Consider the following 18,838-nt stretch of genomic DNA (forward strand, 5'->3'; position numbering starts at 1 on the left):
AGGGAAACTCTTTTGGGTCCTTCACTGTATAACGTTGACCGGTGCTCAGTAGTTTCGGGATTGGTCAAGTATGGTACAAACACATACCACCATCAATTCTCAAACAAGCATTACAGACACCTCACTCACTCACACAAACAACATCATTGTTACCTTGGTCATTAAGTGACCACAAGCTTGTGGCACAACATATTAGGACATCCCTCAAACGCTATTGTTTCTCAAATGTTGCATCAATCTCAGGTCCTATTTTCTGTGGATCATTCTAAACTTGTGTGTATATCCTGTTTGCAAGGAAAGTTTACTAAACTTCCTTTTTTATATCCTGCAAATAAGACTATAAAACCCGTAGAAGTCATACACAGTGATGTGTGGGGACCATCACCTACTTTGTCCATTAAGGGTTTTAAATACTATGTACATTTCATAGATGAATGTACCAAGTTTACCTGGATATTTCCTTTAATGAATAAAAGTGAGGTGTTTCATACCTTTGTGCAGTTTCATTCCCTTATACAAACTCAATTTTCAACTGCAATTAAGGTTTTTCAAAGTGATGGTGGTGATGAGTACATTAGTACCAATTTCAAGCAGTGTTTACTAGATAAAGGCATCGTGCATCACAAGTTTTGTCCTTATACACCTGAGCAAAATGGCCTTGTTGAGAGAAACCATAGCCATATTCTTGAAACTACTCTCACTCTTCTTCAAACAGCTCATTTCCCTTCACAGTTTTGGTTCCATGCCTGTGCAATTTCTGTTTATTTAATAAATAGAATGCCATGTCAAACTTTGTCCAAGCAGTCTCCATATACTTGTTTGTTTCAGTAAACACCAGTGTTAACACATTTAAAGGTTTTGGATGTAGTTGTTTTCCCTTATTGAGACACTACAATACTTCTAAGTTTAAGTCCAAAACTGCACAGTACATATTTTTGGGATATGCTGGCCAATATAAGGGGTATATCTGTTTTAATCCCATTACCAACAAGTTTTATGTGTGAAGACATGTAATCTTTGATGAGAACACTTATCCCTAGTTATATCTCATTTCTCAATCTCATGTTACACAGACACCATCATTGTCTTCTTCACATGTTGTACCACCATCAATCACACTTCATAATGTTGTTGAATCATACACATCCTCATCATCTCAACCATCATCTACATCATTGCATTCAGCCCCTCGAGCTCCAGAGTCTTTTTCTATGATCCTTAGTGCTTCAAAGTCTTAAACATCTCTCATTACAGCTCCAGAGTTATTGAATTCTTTTCCCACCAATCTGATGCCTTTGCCTATACCTACTATTAACCCAGACATGTCACACTCATCCTTGTTAGCTCTTCTCCCAGCAACACAATCTCCAATCCTTGTGGATCTTGATTTCCAACAAGAAAGTCTAAGTGTGGTGCTGCTAGTACCTTATGTAATTCTTCATCCGATGCAAACAAGGTCGAAGAGTGGGATTTCTAAGAGAAAAACTTTCTCAACTTCTGTCACATCATCAGTTGTGCCTATTACAGAACCATTTTCTTACAAAACAACTAGTAAAGTTCCAGAATGGCAGGTTGCCTTGCAAGATGAGATCAATGCTTTGGAAGCTCAGAAGACTTGGACATTTGTACCTCTTCTTGTTGGCAAAAACTTGGTTGGTTGTAAGTGGGTGTACATGCTTAAGAAGAATCCAAATGGGTCTATAACGAAGTATAAAGCTCGCCTTGTAGCTAAAGGATATAGTCAAGAGGAGGGCATAAACTATACTGAGACTTTCAGCCTCGTAGTCAAGTTAACCACTGTCAGGTTAATTCTAGTTGTTGCAGCTCAATTTAATTGGAGTTTAAAACAATTGGATGTTCGAAATGTGTTTTACATGGTGATCTACTTCAAGAAGTTTATATGAGTCAGCCTCTTGGGTTTGTGAGTTCTTCTCATTCTTCCAATTATGTTTTCAAACTTTAGAAATCGTTGATGGGCCTTAAACAGGCTCCCAAGGCATGGAATGGGAAATTTACAAGTTTCTTACTGGGTTTAGGCTTCAATGCCTTTCTTGCAGATCTTTCTTTGTTTGTCAAGAAGACCCCTACTGGTATTGTGATTTTATTACTTTATGTGGATGATATCATCCTAACTGGCAACAGTTCATCTCTTATTTCTGAAGTCATTTCGACCTTGACACAAGAATTCGATATGAAGGATTTGGATAATTTACATTACTTATTAGGTTTACAGATTACTTACAAGAACACATGCTTGTTTGTTTCCCAAACCAAGTATATTCAAGATCTTCTAGCCAAAGTCGATATGCAAGATGCAAAATCATGTGTCACACCATGTCCTCCTTATCACAGGTTATCAAAGATCGAAGGAACACCGTATCATAGACCAGAACAATATCGTAGTATTGTTGGTGCATTACAATATTTGTCCTTTACTAGGTAGATATTGCATTTGCAGTCAATCAATGTTGCCAATTTATACAATCCTCTGGATATTCATGTAGTTGCAGTGAAACGAATTTTAAGGTATCTTAGTGAAACTCTTGATTTTGGCATTCATTTCACTCCTGGACCACTACATCTTCAAGCTTATAGTGATGCAGATTGGGCCGGGGATCCTAATGATCGACCGTTAACGTCTAGCTATGTTGTTTATCTTGGTAACACTCCTATTTTTTGGGCCTCTAAGAAACAACACACGGTGTCCAGATCCTCTACTGAGGCTGAATATAGAACACTTGCCATTACTGCTACAGAAGTCTCTTTGATAAGGCAGCTTCTAAGTGATCTTCATGTTCCTTTATATGATGCTCCCGTTTTGTTCTGTGATAATATTTCAGCAATAGCATTGTCCTCTAATCATGTCTTTCATTCAAGAGCGAAACATATTGAGATAGACTACCATTTTGTCAGGGAACGTGTTATCAGAGGTGACTTAGCTGTGCAACATGTCTCTTCCAAGGAGCAATTTGCTGACATTCTTACTAAAGGATTGTCTATTTCTCTGTTTCAAGATCATTGTTCCAATCTCATGCTGAGTTCTAATAAGCATGAGATTGAGGAGGGATGTAAAGGTATAAAAGCACAGGATCAATCCAACGGCTGATGTGTTGCCATGTGTCAAAAGATTAAGCTGATAAGTTTGTTAAGTTTGTTATGAGCTTGCTTAGTTCGTAAGGAAAGTGAAGTATATATAGAGATAGCTTGTAAGGATTCAGTGTAAAAAAAAAAAATAATACAGAAGAATTGTTTTCTCATACTCTCTCTAACTTTCTGCAATCCCTTTTTCTCTCTAAGTGTGAAACCTCCATTTTTAAAGCTTCAAGCTTCTCTTCTTACATGCAGCAACGTTAACTAAGCCAAGAATTTGCATTAACTCCAGAATGTATGCTTTAGCTCCCTCCCTTGCTGTTTTTCTTTTTTTTTTTTGGTAAACCCCTCCCTTGCTTTTTTGTGCTATCAAAAAGGTTCTTACTGCATACTGTGTTACTCACAATGTTGCCCGAGGCCACGAAGGCCACCTCTGCAATGTTCACTGAATTCTTTGACAATGAAGTTGAGTAGAGATGCTTGAGCAACCCGCCATGAACCTATACGAACAAATGAAACGGTTAAGATTGTTAACTTTTCTTTATACACATTTTTGACAAACATTTTATTCACATACTAATTTGGTTGGGCGCTGTTCTTACTTATTCGCACTATAAAAAATCTCATTGTATACTCTTTATAAGTGTATTTTTCTTTTTAAATATAAAAAATTGAGAATATACAATTAATTTTTTGGAGTGCTAACTTATTTAGTTTTGAGTGCTATATTGTGGAGAATCTCCAAAAGATAGGATATGTATGTAGTTTTCTGGATGCCAATAATTATGTTTGAAATCACATGGGTGGAAAGCAATATTCTTTCCACTTACCTTAGTGCTATTGGGAAACTGCTAGAGAGAATCTTCGAAATATAGGATATGTACGTAGTTTTCTGGATGCCAATAATTGTGTTTGAAATCACATGGGTGGAAAGCAATATTCTTTCCACTTACCTTAGTGCTATTGGGAAACTGCTAGAAAAAACTAAAAGAATTATTTCAACCCTAAATTACCCTTTGTCGATAATGATATGGCTTTGTAAGTTTTTTCTTTATAAAGGAGTTGTCTTTAACAGCATGTATCCATTCTCACTTGTAAATGAGAGGTGTATATATATATTTTTATTTTAAAGTCCTAAGTTATTAGCACTATTAGAAGAAACAGAAAATATAATAATGTTACATATATATGTGGGTTTCATCTTTATTAGAGAGATGGTACAAAACACAAATGCTAATTTCTTACAATCTATTTTGTATCTTTGTTTGTATCATCTCTCTAATAGAGATGAGACCACATGCGTTGGTGGGCCATACTTATTAGAGAGATGGTACAAATAGATGGTAAATGTAGCATTACGCTATAAATAAATCATGTTTTTAGATCATATTATGTAGACTACATAATGGGTCGTTTAATGGTTGGATTCTTTCTTTAGTATTTAAAGAAGTATTCCAACCAACAACTGCTACAGTATATGGTTTACAAAATATAATTAAAGTAGGTAATCTTTCTAGTGCCTGTAAATACCAAATATTAAGTTGGAACATTTAATTAATATTATGCGATCCTCAACAGACTAGGGGTGGGTTAGGTTTCATTTGGTTAGATTTTTTGCCAAAACTAATATCGAACCAAAACTTCGGTTTGATTTTCTTTGGGTTTGGTTTGGTTTCGGTTTGGTTTTTTTTTTTTTTTTTTTAATTTTATAAAACTTGATCATTTTTTTAATATGAAATTTAGGAAAGAGGCTTGCATTGGTGGACTAATAATAAGAAAATGGGGAAAGTGGGAAGGTAGTTGTACATATACAAGATCATATAAACTAATCTTAATCTATCAACTACCTCAATTGCATAGAACAATGATCACCATATCCATTCAAAAAGCAAACAAATAGAGAAGCTTTTCCAAGTTCCAAAACCTTCCAAAACTTTCAATTATAACCAATGGAATATATTCCCTAACTGAATCAAGTATGCTCCTTGAAAAAGCCTTAGTCTTAGTTTCAAACTTGGCAACAAAGTTTCACCAAAAAAATAAAAAATAAAAATTATGGGCATACATCATAAAGTGTAAAGGAATTCGTGTTGGTTCGATTCGGTTTTTCCTTTTTCGGTTCAATTTTTTTTTTTCGGTTTTCGGTTTTCGGTTTTTTGAACCCATCCCTCAACAATAATTAACAAACAAACCTGTTGCTTGCGAATTGGTTCAAAATCCTCAAAGGCCTTCTGAGAGGAGCTATTCCGTTAGGATTTTTTTTAGGGACGTTTTGATATAGGCGCCTGCATTTTTAATTTTTTAGACTAAACATCTGTTCATTTAGAAATTTGATTAAACATTTTCCTACAATTTTAGTGTCATATGGTTTTTATTTGCCCTTTTTATAGTACTTAAATTACAAAGCCTGCCATAGATTTTATCAAAGAAAAACATTGATGCCTAGAATCCTAAATTCTTCACGATAACAAAAAAAAAAAAAAAAAAGGTTTCCTAAATTCTTACCTAACTTATATCTCAGAGTTTGAACAAAACAAATACTGCTTAATACATATCCTCCCTGCATATAAGAAGCATTTGAATTTCATAATATATATTAATCATAATTATTTCCTACCAGAAAATCTTTCCACCTCCATGACAACTTATGTCCCTCGTGCATGATTTTGTTTTTCTTATGAAGAAAAAAGGTCTTCCACTCCTCTTCTAACCCTCTTAATTTGTAGCTGCAATTGAACTATTGCTGAATCATGAGCGCATAATATAGGTACGCTTTGCCTTGTGCTTTGGTACATTTAATGTACATTTTGGTATGTATATATATTTGGTACGGCATGTAAAGCGAGTTTGTAATGTAGCAGTGTTTTTGCTCGATACGTAATGATAATTTAGTCCGTAACACTTATTTTGTACTTAAAGTAATATTATTTTGAACGTACCAGTCATTTGGTACATAAAGTAATATTAATTTTAAACATACCAGTCATTAATTTGGTACATAAATAATATTAATTTTGAACCTACATGTCATTTGTTACATAAAGTGATGTTAATTTTGAACCTACCACGTATTTGTTACGTAAAGTAATATTAATTTGGAACGTACCAGTCATTTGGTACATAAAATAGTATTAGTTTGAACGTACCAGTCATTTGGTACATAAACTAATATTTAATTTTGAATGTACCAGTTATTTGGTACGTAAAATAATATTTAATTTTGAACGTACCAGTCATTTGGTACGTAATGTAATTACCGTAACAAACGTGTTTGTTATTGTAATTAAAAACGTACTAAATATTGTTTGTGCAATGTGAGTTTGGAACGTACTAGTCATTTGGTACGTAAACTAATATTTAATTTTGAACGTACCAGTCATTTGGTACGTAAAGTAATATTTAATTTTGAAGGTTACCGTAACAAACATATTTTTTATTGTAATTAAAATATCTCACTCTTGAAGTTCCAATTTTGAAGGTAACTGTGCCCTAGCTTGTACACATTATTTGGCATTCTTCTTACACGTTTTTTTGTGTGAATAGTAATCTTTCTTGCAGGTTTCATATCTGCCTGCTTTTAAAAATTTGGTCAAATTGGAGCTGGTTCTTCGCCATCGCAATTATTGGGAGTGTCTAACACAGACTTTGAAGAACTCACATATTCTGGAACATATTGTCTTTCAAAATAATATAAGATATAATTTCACTTGTGCTATATGATATGTATCAAGAAAATATACCAGCCATACTGGAGGATCCCCAATCCATTAAAGAAAGTCACAGTTCATTTTCTTCACAACCTGATGAGTTGCTTGGTTGCTATCTAATCGTTGCCAAGCACAATTAAAAATTTCGAAACCAATCTCTTCCAAAATATAGCTTGTTGCAAAAAGAACATTATTCATGCGCATTATATTCATATGAACTACACTCTTTAAATCAAGCTCCGATAACACCGATGTGAAGCCAAGCAAACACAAGATCCTCTCTTGTTGCCAAACGGGAACTAGATAAATTTGTAAAAACAACCACCAACTAAAATGAAAAATTTCATTTGAATTTCAAACATGGGAGATCACAAATTTCAAACGTGAAGATTAATTTCCAAACATTATCAGCAAGAAGAAAATATTCCCCTAAAAAAGAGGCCACATAAAAATAAAAATAAAAATAAAAAACTCTTAAAAGGACATATTTGGAAACCGATGATTAGAATTTTAGCTTAAAAAAATATGTAATTTAAATAAACAACAAATGTTGACGTGGCTCTTGGTTAAAGTGTCTTAATCAAATCTTAAAAAGAAACAAATGTTTGATCTAAAAGTTGTTAAAAAATTGCAGGGGATTCTAATATAATTAGAATTTGAGCTTAAAAAAATATGTAATTTAAATAAACAACAAATGTTGACGTTGCTATTGGTTAAAGCGTCTTAATCAAATCTTAAAAAGAAACAAATGTTTGATCTAAAAGTTGTTAAAAAATTGCAGGGGATTCTAATTATCACTTTTTTTTAATTACTCTCCAGCGTGGACTAGCCATGGCAGCATATACAATGGACGCGGTATCATACGTAATGACACGGATGGCCTCAGTGACGGTACGACTGGAGAAAACAGCTACATGCTGCCTTAGGGTTTTAGAAACCATTTCTGGTGACGATATCACGATGGCTGGCTTTAAACCTAATTTCAGGCTAAAGAGCGGGCCATGAATTTTGGACAGATCAAGGAACTCGTCATGAAGGCGTTTGTTGAGGAGTTGAGGAAGGCCCCCAAGTATTGGCCGTCCAGAAGGTCCTGGTGGGGAATTCTTCCAGTTCTTAGGATTGACTAAGGACTCGGATTCCGATTACGATTAGGGGTTTTTAACTTTAATCCTGTAAGAAGTTTGAAATTTAAAATAAACTTGGTGTTAGATTACTTATTGATTATAATCCCTTGATCTGTTCTTACTTCAAAATAATTAATGTGCATTTTATTTAATGTCACCCATTAAGTATTTAAATTTATTAATATACAAATTTTAATTTATTTTTTGACCAAAAAAGAGTTTTTTAATTTATTAATTTTATTTAACATTCTTCAAACTTGAAAGACACAACTAATGTACTTAGTACTAAAATGTATTATATCGAACTAATGTATTTAAATGTTAGTACCGAAATGTATGTACCAAAATATATGCACTGAAATGTATTATATTAAATTAATGTATCTAAATGTGTGTACCGAAATGTATGCACCGAAATGTTAGTACCGAAATGTATTATATTGAATTAATGTACCTAAATGTTTGTATCAAAATGTATGTACGAAAATATGTGTACCAAAATGTATTATAATGAATTTAATGTACATAAATGAAGAAGACAAAGTACACCGAAATATATTGTATAACAAAAATTAATTTATCTAAATGTTTACAACAAAATATATTAAGATAAATGAAATGAAAATGAAAATTATAATGAAATAAAATTAATATATTAAAAAAAAGAAAAAATTAAAAAATTAAAATATAATTAATAAATGAGATTATTAATGTATCAAAGGACTAAAATTAGATTTTGATCTTACTCATGATTTAATCTAAAAGTCATTTTTACCAAGGATTAAAATAAAGTTTTTTATTACGATTATTGTAGCCACTGCAATGAGCATGTATAAAGGGAAGGACGATAAATAGGTTGAAATTGCTAATGATATGGAAGTGGAAGTAAGTTGCAGGAAATCCGTGGTATTTTGTGAGTCTTCTCGTATCTGTTCCCTACGTGTCTCTGAGCGTGCTTATATATATCAATTCTTCACTCGATTGATTAATTTAAAATGGCAATTTCCACGATAAGATAATTAAAAACAAAATATAAAATAAAATAAAATAAAATAAAGTAGAGCTAGTTGGGTTTTTGCTCAATCTCCTGATATATATTATAATATATATATATATATATATATATATATATATATATATAATGATATAGAGATCATCTATTATAAATCATATGGCGTGATTATTGATGATATATTATATAATTTATAAATTTGATTTAAAATTAGTCTACCTAATATTATTTGAAACCGCAACTTTTAAATAATTTTTTATTCATACATACTTTTTGGACAGATCACGTATACATGCACATATAGGAGTCAACGACCACCCTTTGGAGTTTCCAAAAACTTATCAACCATTATTCTTCCTCTCACAATTAACCATGGCAGTCCTCGAGCTCCTCTTCCTCTTCTCTTTTCTCTTGACCATCCCTCTTCTTCTCCGTCCAGTCTTTGTCTCCAAATCCGAAACCCTACTCCCTCCAAGCCCCTTAGCCCTACCCATCATCGGCCACTTCTACCTCCTCGGTCCTCTCCTCCACCGATCTTTCTACAAACTCTCCCTGCAGTTTGGCCCCTTATTCTCTCTCCGTCTTGGCTCCGTCCCATGCATTGTGGTTACCTCGCCAGAGATTGCAAAAGAGTTCCTCAAAACCCACGAGCTGTCCTTCATATCCCGTGCTCAAACCATCGCCATCGAACGCCTGACCTACAATTACTCTACCCCAGGATTTGCACCCTACGGGCCTTATTATAAATTGATCAAGAAGCTCAGCGTTAATGAGTTCCTAAGCAATCGTAATGTCAGCAACTTTGCTTCGATTCGAACCCAAGAGTACCTAAGTCTTTTGAGGCTCTTGGCCAAGAAAGCTGAGAGTGGTGAAGCTATCAATCTCACCGAGGAGTTACCAAGGAATTTCAACAATGTGATCGCAAAAATGATGTTGGGGAATTCTAAGGGGTCTAGTGCGGAAGGCAGAGATGAGGAGGCTAGGCTTGTGGCGAGAGAGGTAACAAGGATTTTTGGGGAGTTTAATTTGTCCGATTTTGTTTGGTTTTGCAAGAAGTTGGATTTGCAGGGATTTGGGAAGAGAATTGAAAACACTCATAGGAGATACGACGCGTTGATGGAGAAGGTTATTTCAGAACGTGAAGAACTGAGGAAGAAAAACATGAAAAATGGAGGAGGCAATGTTGAAGAGGAGATGGTGTTGAAGGATTTTCTTGATGTTTTGCTTGATTTGTTGGAAAAAGGGAGTGGTGAGATTGAGGGTGTCAAATTTACCAGAGTTCACATCAAGGCTTTAATCATGGTACGTAAAAACTGTTTTTGGCTCAAATTGAATTTTTCTGTGTTTATTAATTAGTTTAGTAACATATGCATGATTTTTGGAAAATGCATGAAAGAAAACTTGATAGTGGTTTTCACTTTACTTGTAAGTGAGAAATTTTATATTTGAATTTTATGATAGCAATTTTGATACTAATTTCCTTTTTTAGAAAATGCGATTTTAATCCTTGGTTAAGATTATAGTTAGAGAAATGTCTTATGCAAGATTAAATATTGATTATAGTCCCTTGACTACACATCCATGTCAATATATATTATCCATGTTAGCATTTAGTTTTCTGGGTGGTTTTGTTGATTCTATTTTTCCAACATTGTCCTTATGTGATGATGGACAATAACAAATTTTAAATACTGAGTTATGAGAGTGCAATTATTACTTAATATATTTTCAATTGTTGTCCATTTTAAACACAAAAGTTCAGTTGTATGAATCTTTCATCGTCCTCTTCTATGGTGTTGTGCAGATTCGTTTCTTTGTCTAGGAAGTTTAGCATTTCCACTAAAATCGTGTGGGATTTTTTGTTTTGTTGTTGTTGTTGTTGTAGGATTTGCTGTTTGTTTGTTGGATACCTGATATATATTAGTTCAATATTTGTATATATGATCTGCATATTTGTGCTGCACATGGTTTCAAATAGTTCTCATGCCATTAGCTCCTCTATATTTTGGCACACTATAGAAATGAGGTACACAAATCCAACATAGGTACCATGGTTGAGGTATGTTAAAATTCTAAGAATGTCTTTTTAATTTGCAGGTACTATGTATTAGGTACCATGTATCTATATAGATACTATGGTATAGGTACCATGGTTTAGATACATTATTTACTTATTTGGTATGATGTATTCATTAAAATTTGATTTCTCGAGTTTTGTTTCATTGTGATATGAAACTTTTTGAATTCTAATCAATAATTTCGTTTTCTTATTTGATATGTAACTGAATTTCTTATTTGATAGCTCAATTGTTTTTAGATGTAGTTATCTTTTATAGGAGGAAATGTACTCAAATCAAATATTAATTGTGGGGGTATTTTAAGAACTAAAATACACAGAAAGACATTAAATCCAATGAAATATGAGTTTTAATGTTAATCCTGATGTCGACATCCAGTCAAGGGATTAATGTAAATTTTTATCTTATACCAGGTTTTTATGAAAAGTTGATCTTAGCTAAGGATTAAACTCCACTTACCCCGTAGTTTTTTCCCTCATTAATGTAAACAAATCGTTGTATAAAAAAACTTGATAATGAAGACAAGTGTTTGGTTTTTCAGCAAGTGCCTCTTTACCATAGTGGTGGAAAGATGTTGAGTTTTTGCATGACGGTGAAATTTGATCTCTAATCTAACAAAATGTATCGTTTGACAAAAATAAATAAAAAATAAAAAATAACCAAGGGTTTGGTTTGTATGCATGATTTTTGGACGTGGCATGAGTTCAACCCAATAATCGAAACATATAGGACTATGCGGCGATGCATGCATGATTTCTCTGAAAATCGTAACTCCTCCACTGCATATGCATGTATCACGAACTCACGTTAGGTCGGATTTTCCTCTGTCCTTTTTGACATGAACTCTTGTGAGGGTTTTATTGATTTGAGAGGACAAAAGGGGAGTGCCATCAGCACTCTCTTGTGAGCGTTTTATTGAATTGAGAGAATAAAAGGGACTCTTGATCAGCACTCTAGTTTTTCAAGAGCTGTGTTAACGTCAGTCTTGCATGCATATATAACATTGTAATAGTTGTTGATGTGTGTGGTTACACAACCTAAATTAACTATACTAGTGGTTGTGAAAGTGTGTTATATCTTGTACGCATCTAAGTTCAAATCACCTTTTCATAAATCACAGTAGTGGAACTATCATAATGTTATTAAATTGCAGGAGACTCACCTGAATTAATCCTTTTTCATGAAGTGGTGTTATTTACATTAAAAAATTGTGTAAGAATTAGATATTTTAGGACTCTCATATGCTCTTCAAAATTTTAAATATTATGGGGTGAACATCTAGAAACTCATTTCTTATGTATACGCATATAAGTTATATATAGCTCCCTATTGTGTCATATTTCCTTCAAAGTGGAGATGCACTCCCTTAATTGTTTATCTCAATAAATTTAGTCTTTCCCATGAACAGATTGTTCTTTTTCAGGGTTTCTTCACTGCAGGTACAGATGCAACCGCCATTTTAATGGAGTGGGCGCTGGCAGAGCTCATCAACCATCCAAAGGTGCTCAAGAAAGTAAGGGAGGAGATTGATCAAGCCGTGGGGAACAAACGACTACTCGTAGAATCCGACGGTCCAAACCTTCCATACATCCAAGCCGTCATAAAAGAAGCATGTAGGCTACACCCACCAGTGTCTGTGGTCACAAGAAAATGTGTAGAAAAATGTAAATTTGGAAAATATGTGATCCCAGAAAACACAATGCTATTTGTGAATGTTTGGGGCATTGGAAGGGACCCGAAGTACTGGGAAAATCCTTTGGACTTTCAACCTGAAAGATTCTTGTCACCACCACTCAGTGGAGGAAGAGATGGAACGAGTGCATTAGATGTTAGGGGGCAACATTTTGAGCTGCTTCCGTTTGGGTCTGGGAGGAGGATATGCCCTGGTGTGAACTTGGTCATGCAAATGCTGCCAAGCCTACTTGGTGCTATGGTTCAATGCTTTGATTGGAAAGTTATAGGACCACAGCAGAAGAAAATGAACGGTAACGATCTTATTCTTGAAATGGATGAACGGCCAGGAATGACAACTCCTCGAGCCCATGATCTAGTTTGTATTCCAGTGGCACGTCTCAACCTACTTGATGTCCTTGACCCGTAAAGCAGGTAGTGATCATGTTGTTGATTATGAAAATGTTTGAAAGCTTTTGTTAATAAAAAAGTTTGAGACCTTGATGTGGGTTTCAGATTTAATGTGCCAATAAAAAGGTAATGTCTGTAATGTCTGAACGGTACAAGCTTTACTTAAAGCACAAAGTAGCTAATTAACCAGCGAACTAATCACTTCCTAACAAATATTGTAACTTTTCCAGACGTGGCATTGATTTACATAGTAACCAATAATCAAGAGACATCTGTAATCAGTTTTTATCAAGGTATTAAATTATTATTTATGTCAAATGCTATTATCGGCATGGTTGACATATGATTAATTTGGTTGACAAGTGATTCTTCTAGTGTCACTACAACAAAAATGAGCTTTGGGTACAAAACAAAGGGCACAATTGAGAATTTGTGTCAGTTTGACCACCAAACTCCTTAAACAGTTCTCATTCCATAGAGGGCACCATCTACTGTGCCCAATGTTAAAAAAAGTAAACACAAAACAGTAATGGGCACAGAAACCGTGCCCAAATGACATCTTCTTTACTGAAGATGGGCACAAACAACATTTTGTGTCTATAAAAATTATTTGTCAAAGGTCTCTCTCATTTGTCTTTACCTCCTCTAGCACACCAATAATTAAAATGTATAAACTTGTGGTAAATAATGGTATGGAGCTGTTTATTATTGTGCAAGTTAGCAATAATTAATGTTGTTCAAATTCATTTTTTGCGAGAGCCGAACCTCATATCTCTCACTTACATGTAAAGAAGAATATCACTCCACCGTAGTATTGAATGGTGTGTTTTAGATTTATAATGAATCATTTCCAGCTGCAATGAATGTTTGTTAGATTCGTATCATTTTGGACTACTTTTTAGATTGGTATCTCCCTGCAGGTTTGTTTTCTATGCTTGGTGATAAGGTTTTTGGTTTTATAGTAAGTGTTTAATTTTTTTACTGCAACAAAAATCCTTCAAGCAGTGACACAAAACCAACAATTGTGCCCTTAGGGTCGGTCTCTTTGCAAAAGCATGTTGATCTTCAGATGGACAAATATTTGTAGATTCTTTTTTAGGACACTAATGATAGAAATTGTGCCCACTAAATATTAATAAATAATAAATCATTCTACTTTTCATTGGGTCTTCAAATGGACAAAGTATTTTAATAATAATTCCTTTTTTTGACACAAATGTTAAAATTGTGTCTAGTAAATTCTAATAAATAATAAATCACTCCATAGCAAAAGAATATGTTGGCACAATTATGGAGTTGTGCCTTTATTATAGTATAAATCGTCCACACTCCCTTACTAATTTGTATATGGAAAATTATAAGGTTGTTTCATAGAGTTGTGTTTTTTTTTTTAATTTGATCAAGTTCTACATCATCGAGAATGGCGGACAGGCGACGTCGCGGAGTTCGAATTGGAACCGAATCTCCAGCATCACATTCATCTATTGGTTCCAACATTACAACAGCAAATTCCACAACAAATCCTCCATCTCAACGTCCACGACAACCTGTTAATGTCGGGTGCATACCTCGTTCTATTGATAATCAGTACATTCTTACTACAGTTGTTGATGGTAGCCTTGGCTACGCATTACCCTCAAATAACGGATGTGTACGCGCACCTCAAGGACGTGTCTTGCCAGTGTGGGCAAACCCAGGTAGGACAGAACAATACCCTATCAATTTGGTTTTTGCTGAAACGACAACTGAACAGTCTACTAGTTATGTCGTTGTTATTGAAGAACCACGCACTTATGAAGCACAAATTTGTCCTCGAGGCATGTCTCTTCCACATATGAGGTCACGAAATATGCAGAATATTACCGTTGAGATTTTAAGCAGCGATGACGAGGATAATTAATATAGTTTGTATTATGTTATATTTCACTGGTGTGTGAAAATATAATAATCTTATGCTATGTTGTACTCCTCTTGGGTCCTCAAGTTATGTAGTATTACAATATAATAATGTTTTTTTTTTTTTGTAGTGGCATTGTATATTTTTTGGTTTATAATTATGTTTCCTGTCCAATTCATAGCACAAAATTCAATGAATACATAGCGTTGCAACGCAAGCCTTATGCCACATTACCAGTGCAAGAAAAGAAAAAGAAAAGAAAAATAAAAGACAAAATAAAAACAATAAAAGAACAAAGCAAGGCTTTTATCATGCTAATCCAAGCCTCCTCTCATGGCGCCGTAGCTTCATTCCACGGAACAAACTTTCTTCCTCCAAAATAAGTCACTTTTCAGCCTTCCTTCAATGCGAATTCAGAATTCATGAATTCCCACCTGTACCCGTCTCTCACTTCCCTCGATTCTTTCCGATTTCAGGTACTAATCCCAATCCTTTTCAGAATTGATCAATTGGGGTGTCTGTAAATCAAGCATTTTCAGTTGGGGTTTGTGTAAATTTAGTTGCACATCTGGGGAAAAGAAAATCCAAGCCTACACATATGGGCAAAGGAATCATAGCTACAAACACAGAATTATATTTATCCTCGCTTTGCTCCAAATCGCGCATCTATTATGGGTTTCTTCAGGTATTTGAATTTTGTATATATATATATATATATATATATATATATATATATATAATTTTTTTTTCCGTTCTTATTTGGTGGCTGGCTTGGATAATCGAAAAATTGTTTTTAGAGAGATTGACCCGTTTTGTTTCTACGATTTGCTAGTACTCAATTTGTTTGGTGCATTTTTCTTTGTGGTCTGATATATAGCATGAATAAAACAACAAGTAAACGAAAAACATGGGAGAGATGCTGGTACTCAAATTGTTTGGTGGTATAATCTGGTTTTTGGTCTTGAGGTAACATGAGGGACAATGTTTAGGCCTGTGACCCTTCCCATAGGCTGTTTATTGATTGGAGGTTCACAATACAAACCGTTTTGAAGCTAACAAAGTTGCAGGTTAAGAGTGGTGTAATGCATAAGTGTAAGTCATGAATGTCAAGCTTATCATCCTTAACATATTAGTTCAACTGTAATGGAGCCAGCATGATACAAGTATATTACCCACCAGTATGTGCTCTTTTTGTGACAGAACTGTGTACTAAATCTGAGATTGTAACAGAGGAACATGGAGTTTTGAGTTGCCGTTCCTACTATATTTCTTCCATACTTTTTATATAATATGAATAAAACAACAAGGTTGCATGAAAAACATGGGAGAAAGGTTGAACCATTTTGTTTATACGATTTGGTGGTACTCAAGTTGTTTGGTGAAATTTTGTTTGAGGTCTGATATGTAGTATGAATAAAACGACAAGTATAAGTCTCTGGCAACATAAGTTGTGGGATTGCAGTAGCAGACTTGAAATGGAGTTAATTGAAATGAAACAAAAATCTATTCAGAGTATTGTACACCGTTAGTGAATAAGCCACTTCAATCACATATGGTTTTAGTTGGTTTGTGAACTCTTGGGATACTAGGTTGGATGTTTATGAACATATTTCTTAATTTGTCTCAGTTCGCTAATCTTAACGTGTAATCGTTAACTTATAATTTCATACATGCTTGTAGCTAAAGATGAATAAAGAATGGGTGCATCTGAATAGGACTGTTTGTACCATACTTGACCAATCCCGAAACTACCGAGCACCGGCCAACGCTATACTGTCAAGGACCCAGAAGAGTTCCCCTCCGACCAGGAGGCCAATCACTACTCGACACGTGTCAAGATTAGAAGCCAATCAGAGCGCAGCACGTGTCAACATCAAGAACCAATCATAACATGACACATGTCAATGTGACAAAGCTACAAGTTTTTCTATAAATAGGGGTCATTCCCCCACAATATTGCCTAATGCCATTTTGTGTTAAATCATTCACAAGAACTCACTAAATTGAGAGCTTGATCCTTTGTACTTGTGTAAGCCCTTCACTACTAATAAGAATTCCTCTACTCCGTGGACGTAGCCAATCTGGGTGAACCACGTACATCCTGTGTTTGCTTCTCTGTCTCTATTCATTTACGTACTTATCCTCACTAGTGACTGAAGCAACCAAGCAACCAAGCGAAGGTCACAAAACCTGACACTTTCTGTTGTACCAAAGTCTTCGCTGATTTTGTGCATCAACATTTGGCGCCGTCTGTGGGAAACGACACTTATTCCTACTCTCTTCAGCTGTGTCAAGCTGGTTTCTATCATTCGTACACTTTCTTTTGACCAGGCATCCCTCTCCAACATGGGAAGCGAAGGAAGCCACAGCACACAGAATGACACCCCCCTTGCACATAGTGCGAAACAACGAAAGAAGGAAGGAAAACGAGTTCTTCTTCAAGCTAAAGTCGATGAGTTGGAAGCTCAGAACAACAAGATAGCAATGAAGAATGAGGTCCTCCAGGAGCAATATGAGAAGCTCTTCGAGACACTCCACGAAGCTAGGCAAGCTCAGACACGCGAGCTTGTTGCCCCCGTGGAAGTCAACCATCAACTGGGTGCCCTCCAACATGGAGGGTCACATGCATTCGACATAGATATCCCTGATAGGGAACAGATTACCCCTCGACTTGATAATCAACATGAGGCTTCTCTTAACCCAGTTGCTTCAACCCGAACCATGAGAAGTGGAGGGAGACACCTCTTTACTGAAGGGGCAGAAGGATCGAAAGCCGTCTTTCGCGATTGTCGGGATTTCCTGAAGCAACGTCGAGAGAATTCCATCCATATAAGCTCAAAGATTAATGACCCAAGGATTTCTGAGAGACTCGGTCCCCTGCCACGGCCCAAGCCGGCCACCAATTTGGGGAAGGGGCAACAAGTCCCAGAGAGACATGAGGGTACAGGGGACTCAGAGGTGTTCCGACAGACATACCCTGGAAGCCAGTACAGCGAGTCCAGGGAAAAATCACATGCCCTTGATCAAACCTTCCTAATTCCAAGAGGAGATGGAGATTTACGAAAGAAAGCTCCAGTGACACATAACTCCGCTCAGGACCCCCTTGTCCTACAACTTCTTGAGGAAGTAAACAAGTTGAAGGCTGAACGTCAGGCTGAAATACCTGACTGGAACCAACCCAGGCCTGGCCCTCTTACAAGGAGGATCCTCAACACCCCCCTTCAAGCAAAGACAAAGCAAAAGCTTGGCTTGCAACTTTATACTGGAAAAGAGGACCCGATTGAGCACCTTAACCTCTTTGAGTCCACCATGGCATACCGGATGCACACCGACGAAGAGCGATGTCTTCTCTTCCCCTCCACCCTCTCTGGTGGAGCTCTAAATTGGTATTGTCGTCTTACACCTGAGACGGTAGACTCATTTGAGGAATTGAGGAAACTATTTGTTTCCCAACACATTTTCCAAACCGATCGCTTGCACTCTGCAGATGACTTGTACACTATCCGCCAGAAGCCAGACGAGTCATTACGTATGTATGCTGGCCGCTTCAGCCATGAATACTCCCGGTGTGCCGAAGCAGATGACAAGACTGCCCTCAAAGCCTTCACGGCAGGCCTACGTGATTGTTTCTTTAAATACATGATCAATGCCAATACTTGGAAGACTTACTCTGAGGTGATGGCGCAGGCTTATAACCATGCCTCCGCCGAGGCAAAGACATATCAGGAGAAACCCCCTACAACCATCCTTTATCAACAAGTGGGAGGTGGAAGCCAGACTCACCTAAATGAGAAGACCTCGACTTCCCAAACAGCAGTGGCACCTCCCCATGCCTTGCATAATGCTTC

General features: G+C 35.8%; 1 protein-coding gene and 1 pseudogene across 1 annotated transcript; one reads left to right on the forward strand and one right to left on the reverse strand.

Moving 5' to 3' along the window:
• Positions 1–9,307, reverse strand: part of LOC126616939 (7-ethoxycoumarin O-deethylase-like) — a 45,056-nt pseudogene extending 35,749 nt beyond the window's left edge.
• LOC126615176 (licodione synthase-like) lies at positions 9,242–13,385 on the forward strand. Its single transcript, XM_050282941.1, has 2 exons — positions 9,242–10,235; positions 12,435–13,385. The coding sequence occupies exons 1-2, from the start codon at positions 9,306–9,308 to the stop codon at positions 13,110–13,112; spliced, it is 1,608 nt and encodes a 535-aa protein (XP_050138898.1). The 5' UTR covers positions 9,242–9,305; the 3' UTR covers positions 13,113–13,385.
• Positions 13,386–18,838: the final 5,453 nt, after the last annotated feature.

The sequence above is a fragment of the Malus sylvestris genome, chromosome 3 (assembly GCF_916048215.2).
Source record: "Malus sylvestris chromosome 3, drMalSylv7.2, whole genome shotgun sequence".
Taxonomy (NCBI): domain Eukaryota; kingdom Viridiplantae; phylum Streptophyta; class Magnoliopsida; order Rosales; family Rosaceae; genus Malus; species Malus sylvestris.

Excerpts from the sequence above, each read along its gene's own strand:
- LOC126615176 (XM_050282941.1), top strand. The coding sequence starts at position 9,306 with ATGGCAGTCCTCGAGCTCCTCTTCCTCTTCTCTTTTCTCTTGACCATC. Across the intron at positions 10,236-12,434 it reads ACATCAAGGCTTTAATCATG|GGTTTCTTCACTGCAGGTAC; the intron begins GTACGTAAAAAC and ends GTTCTTTTTCAG.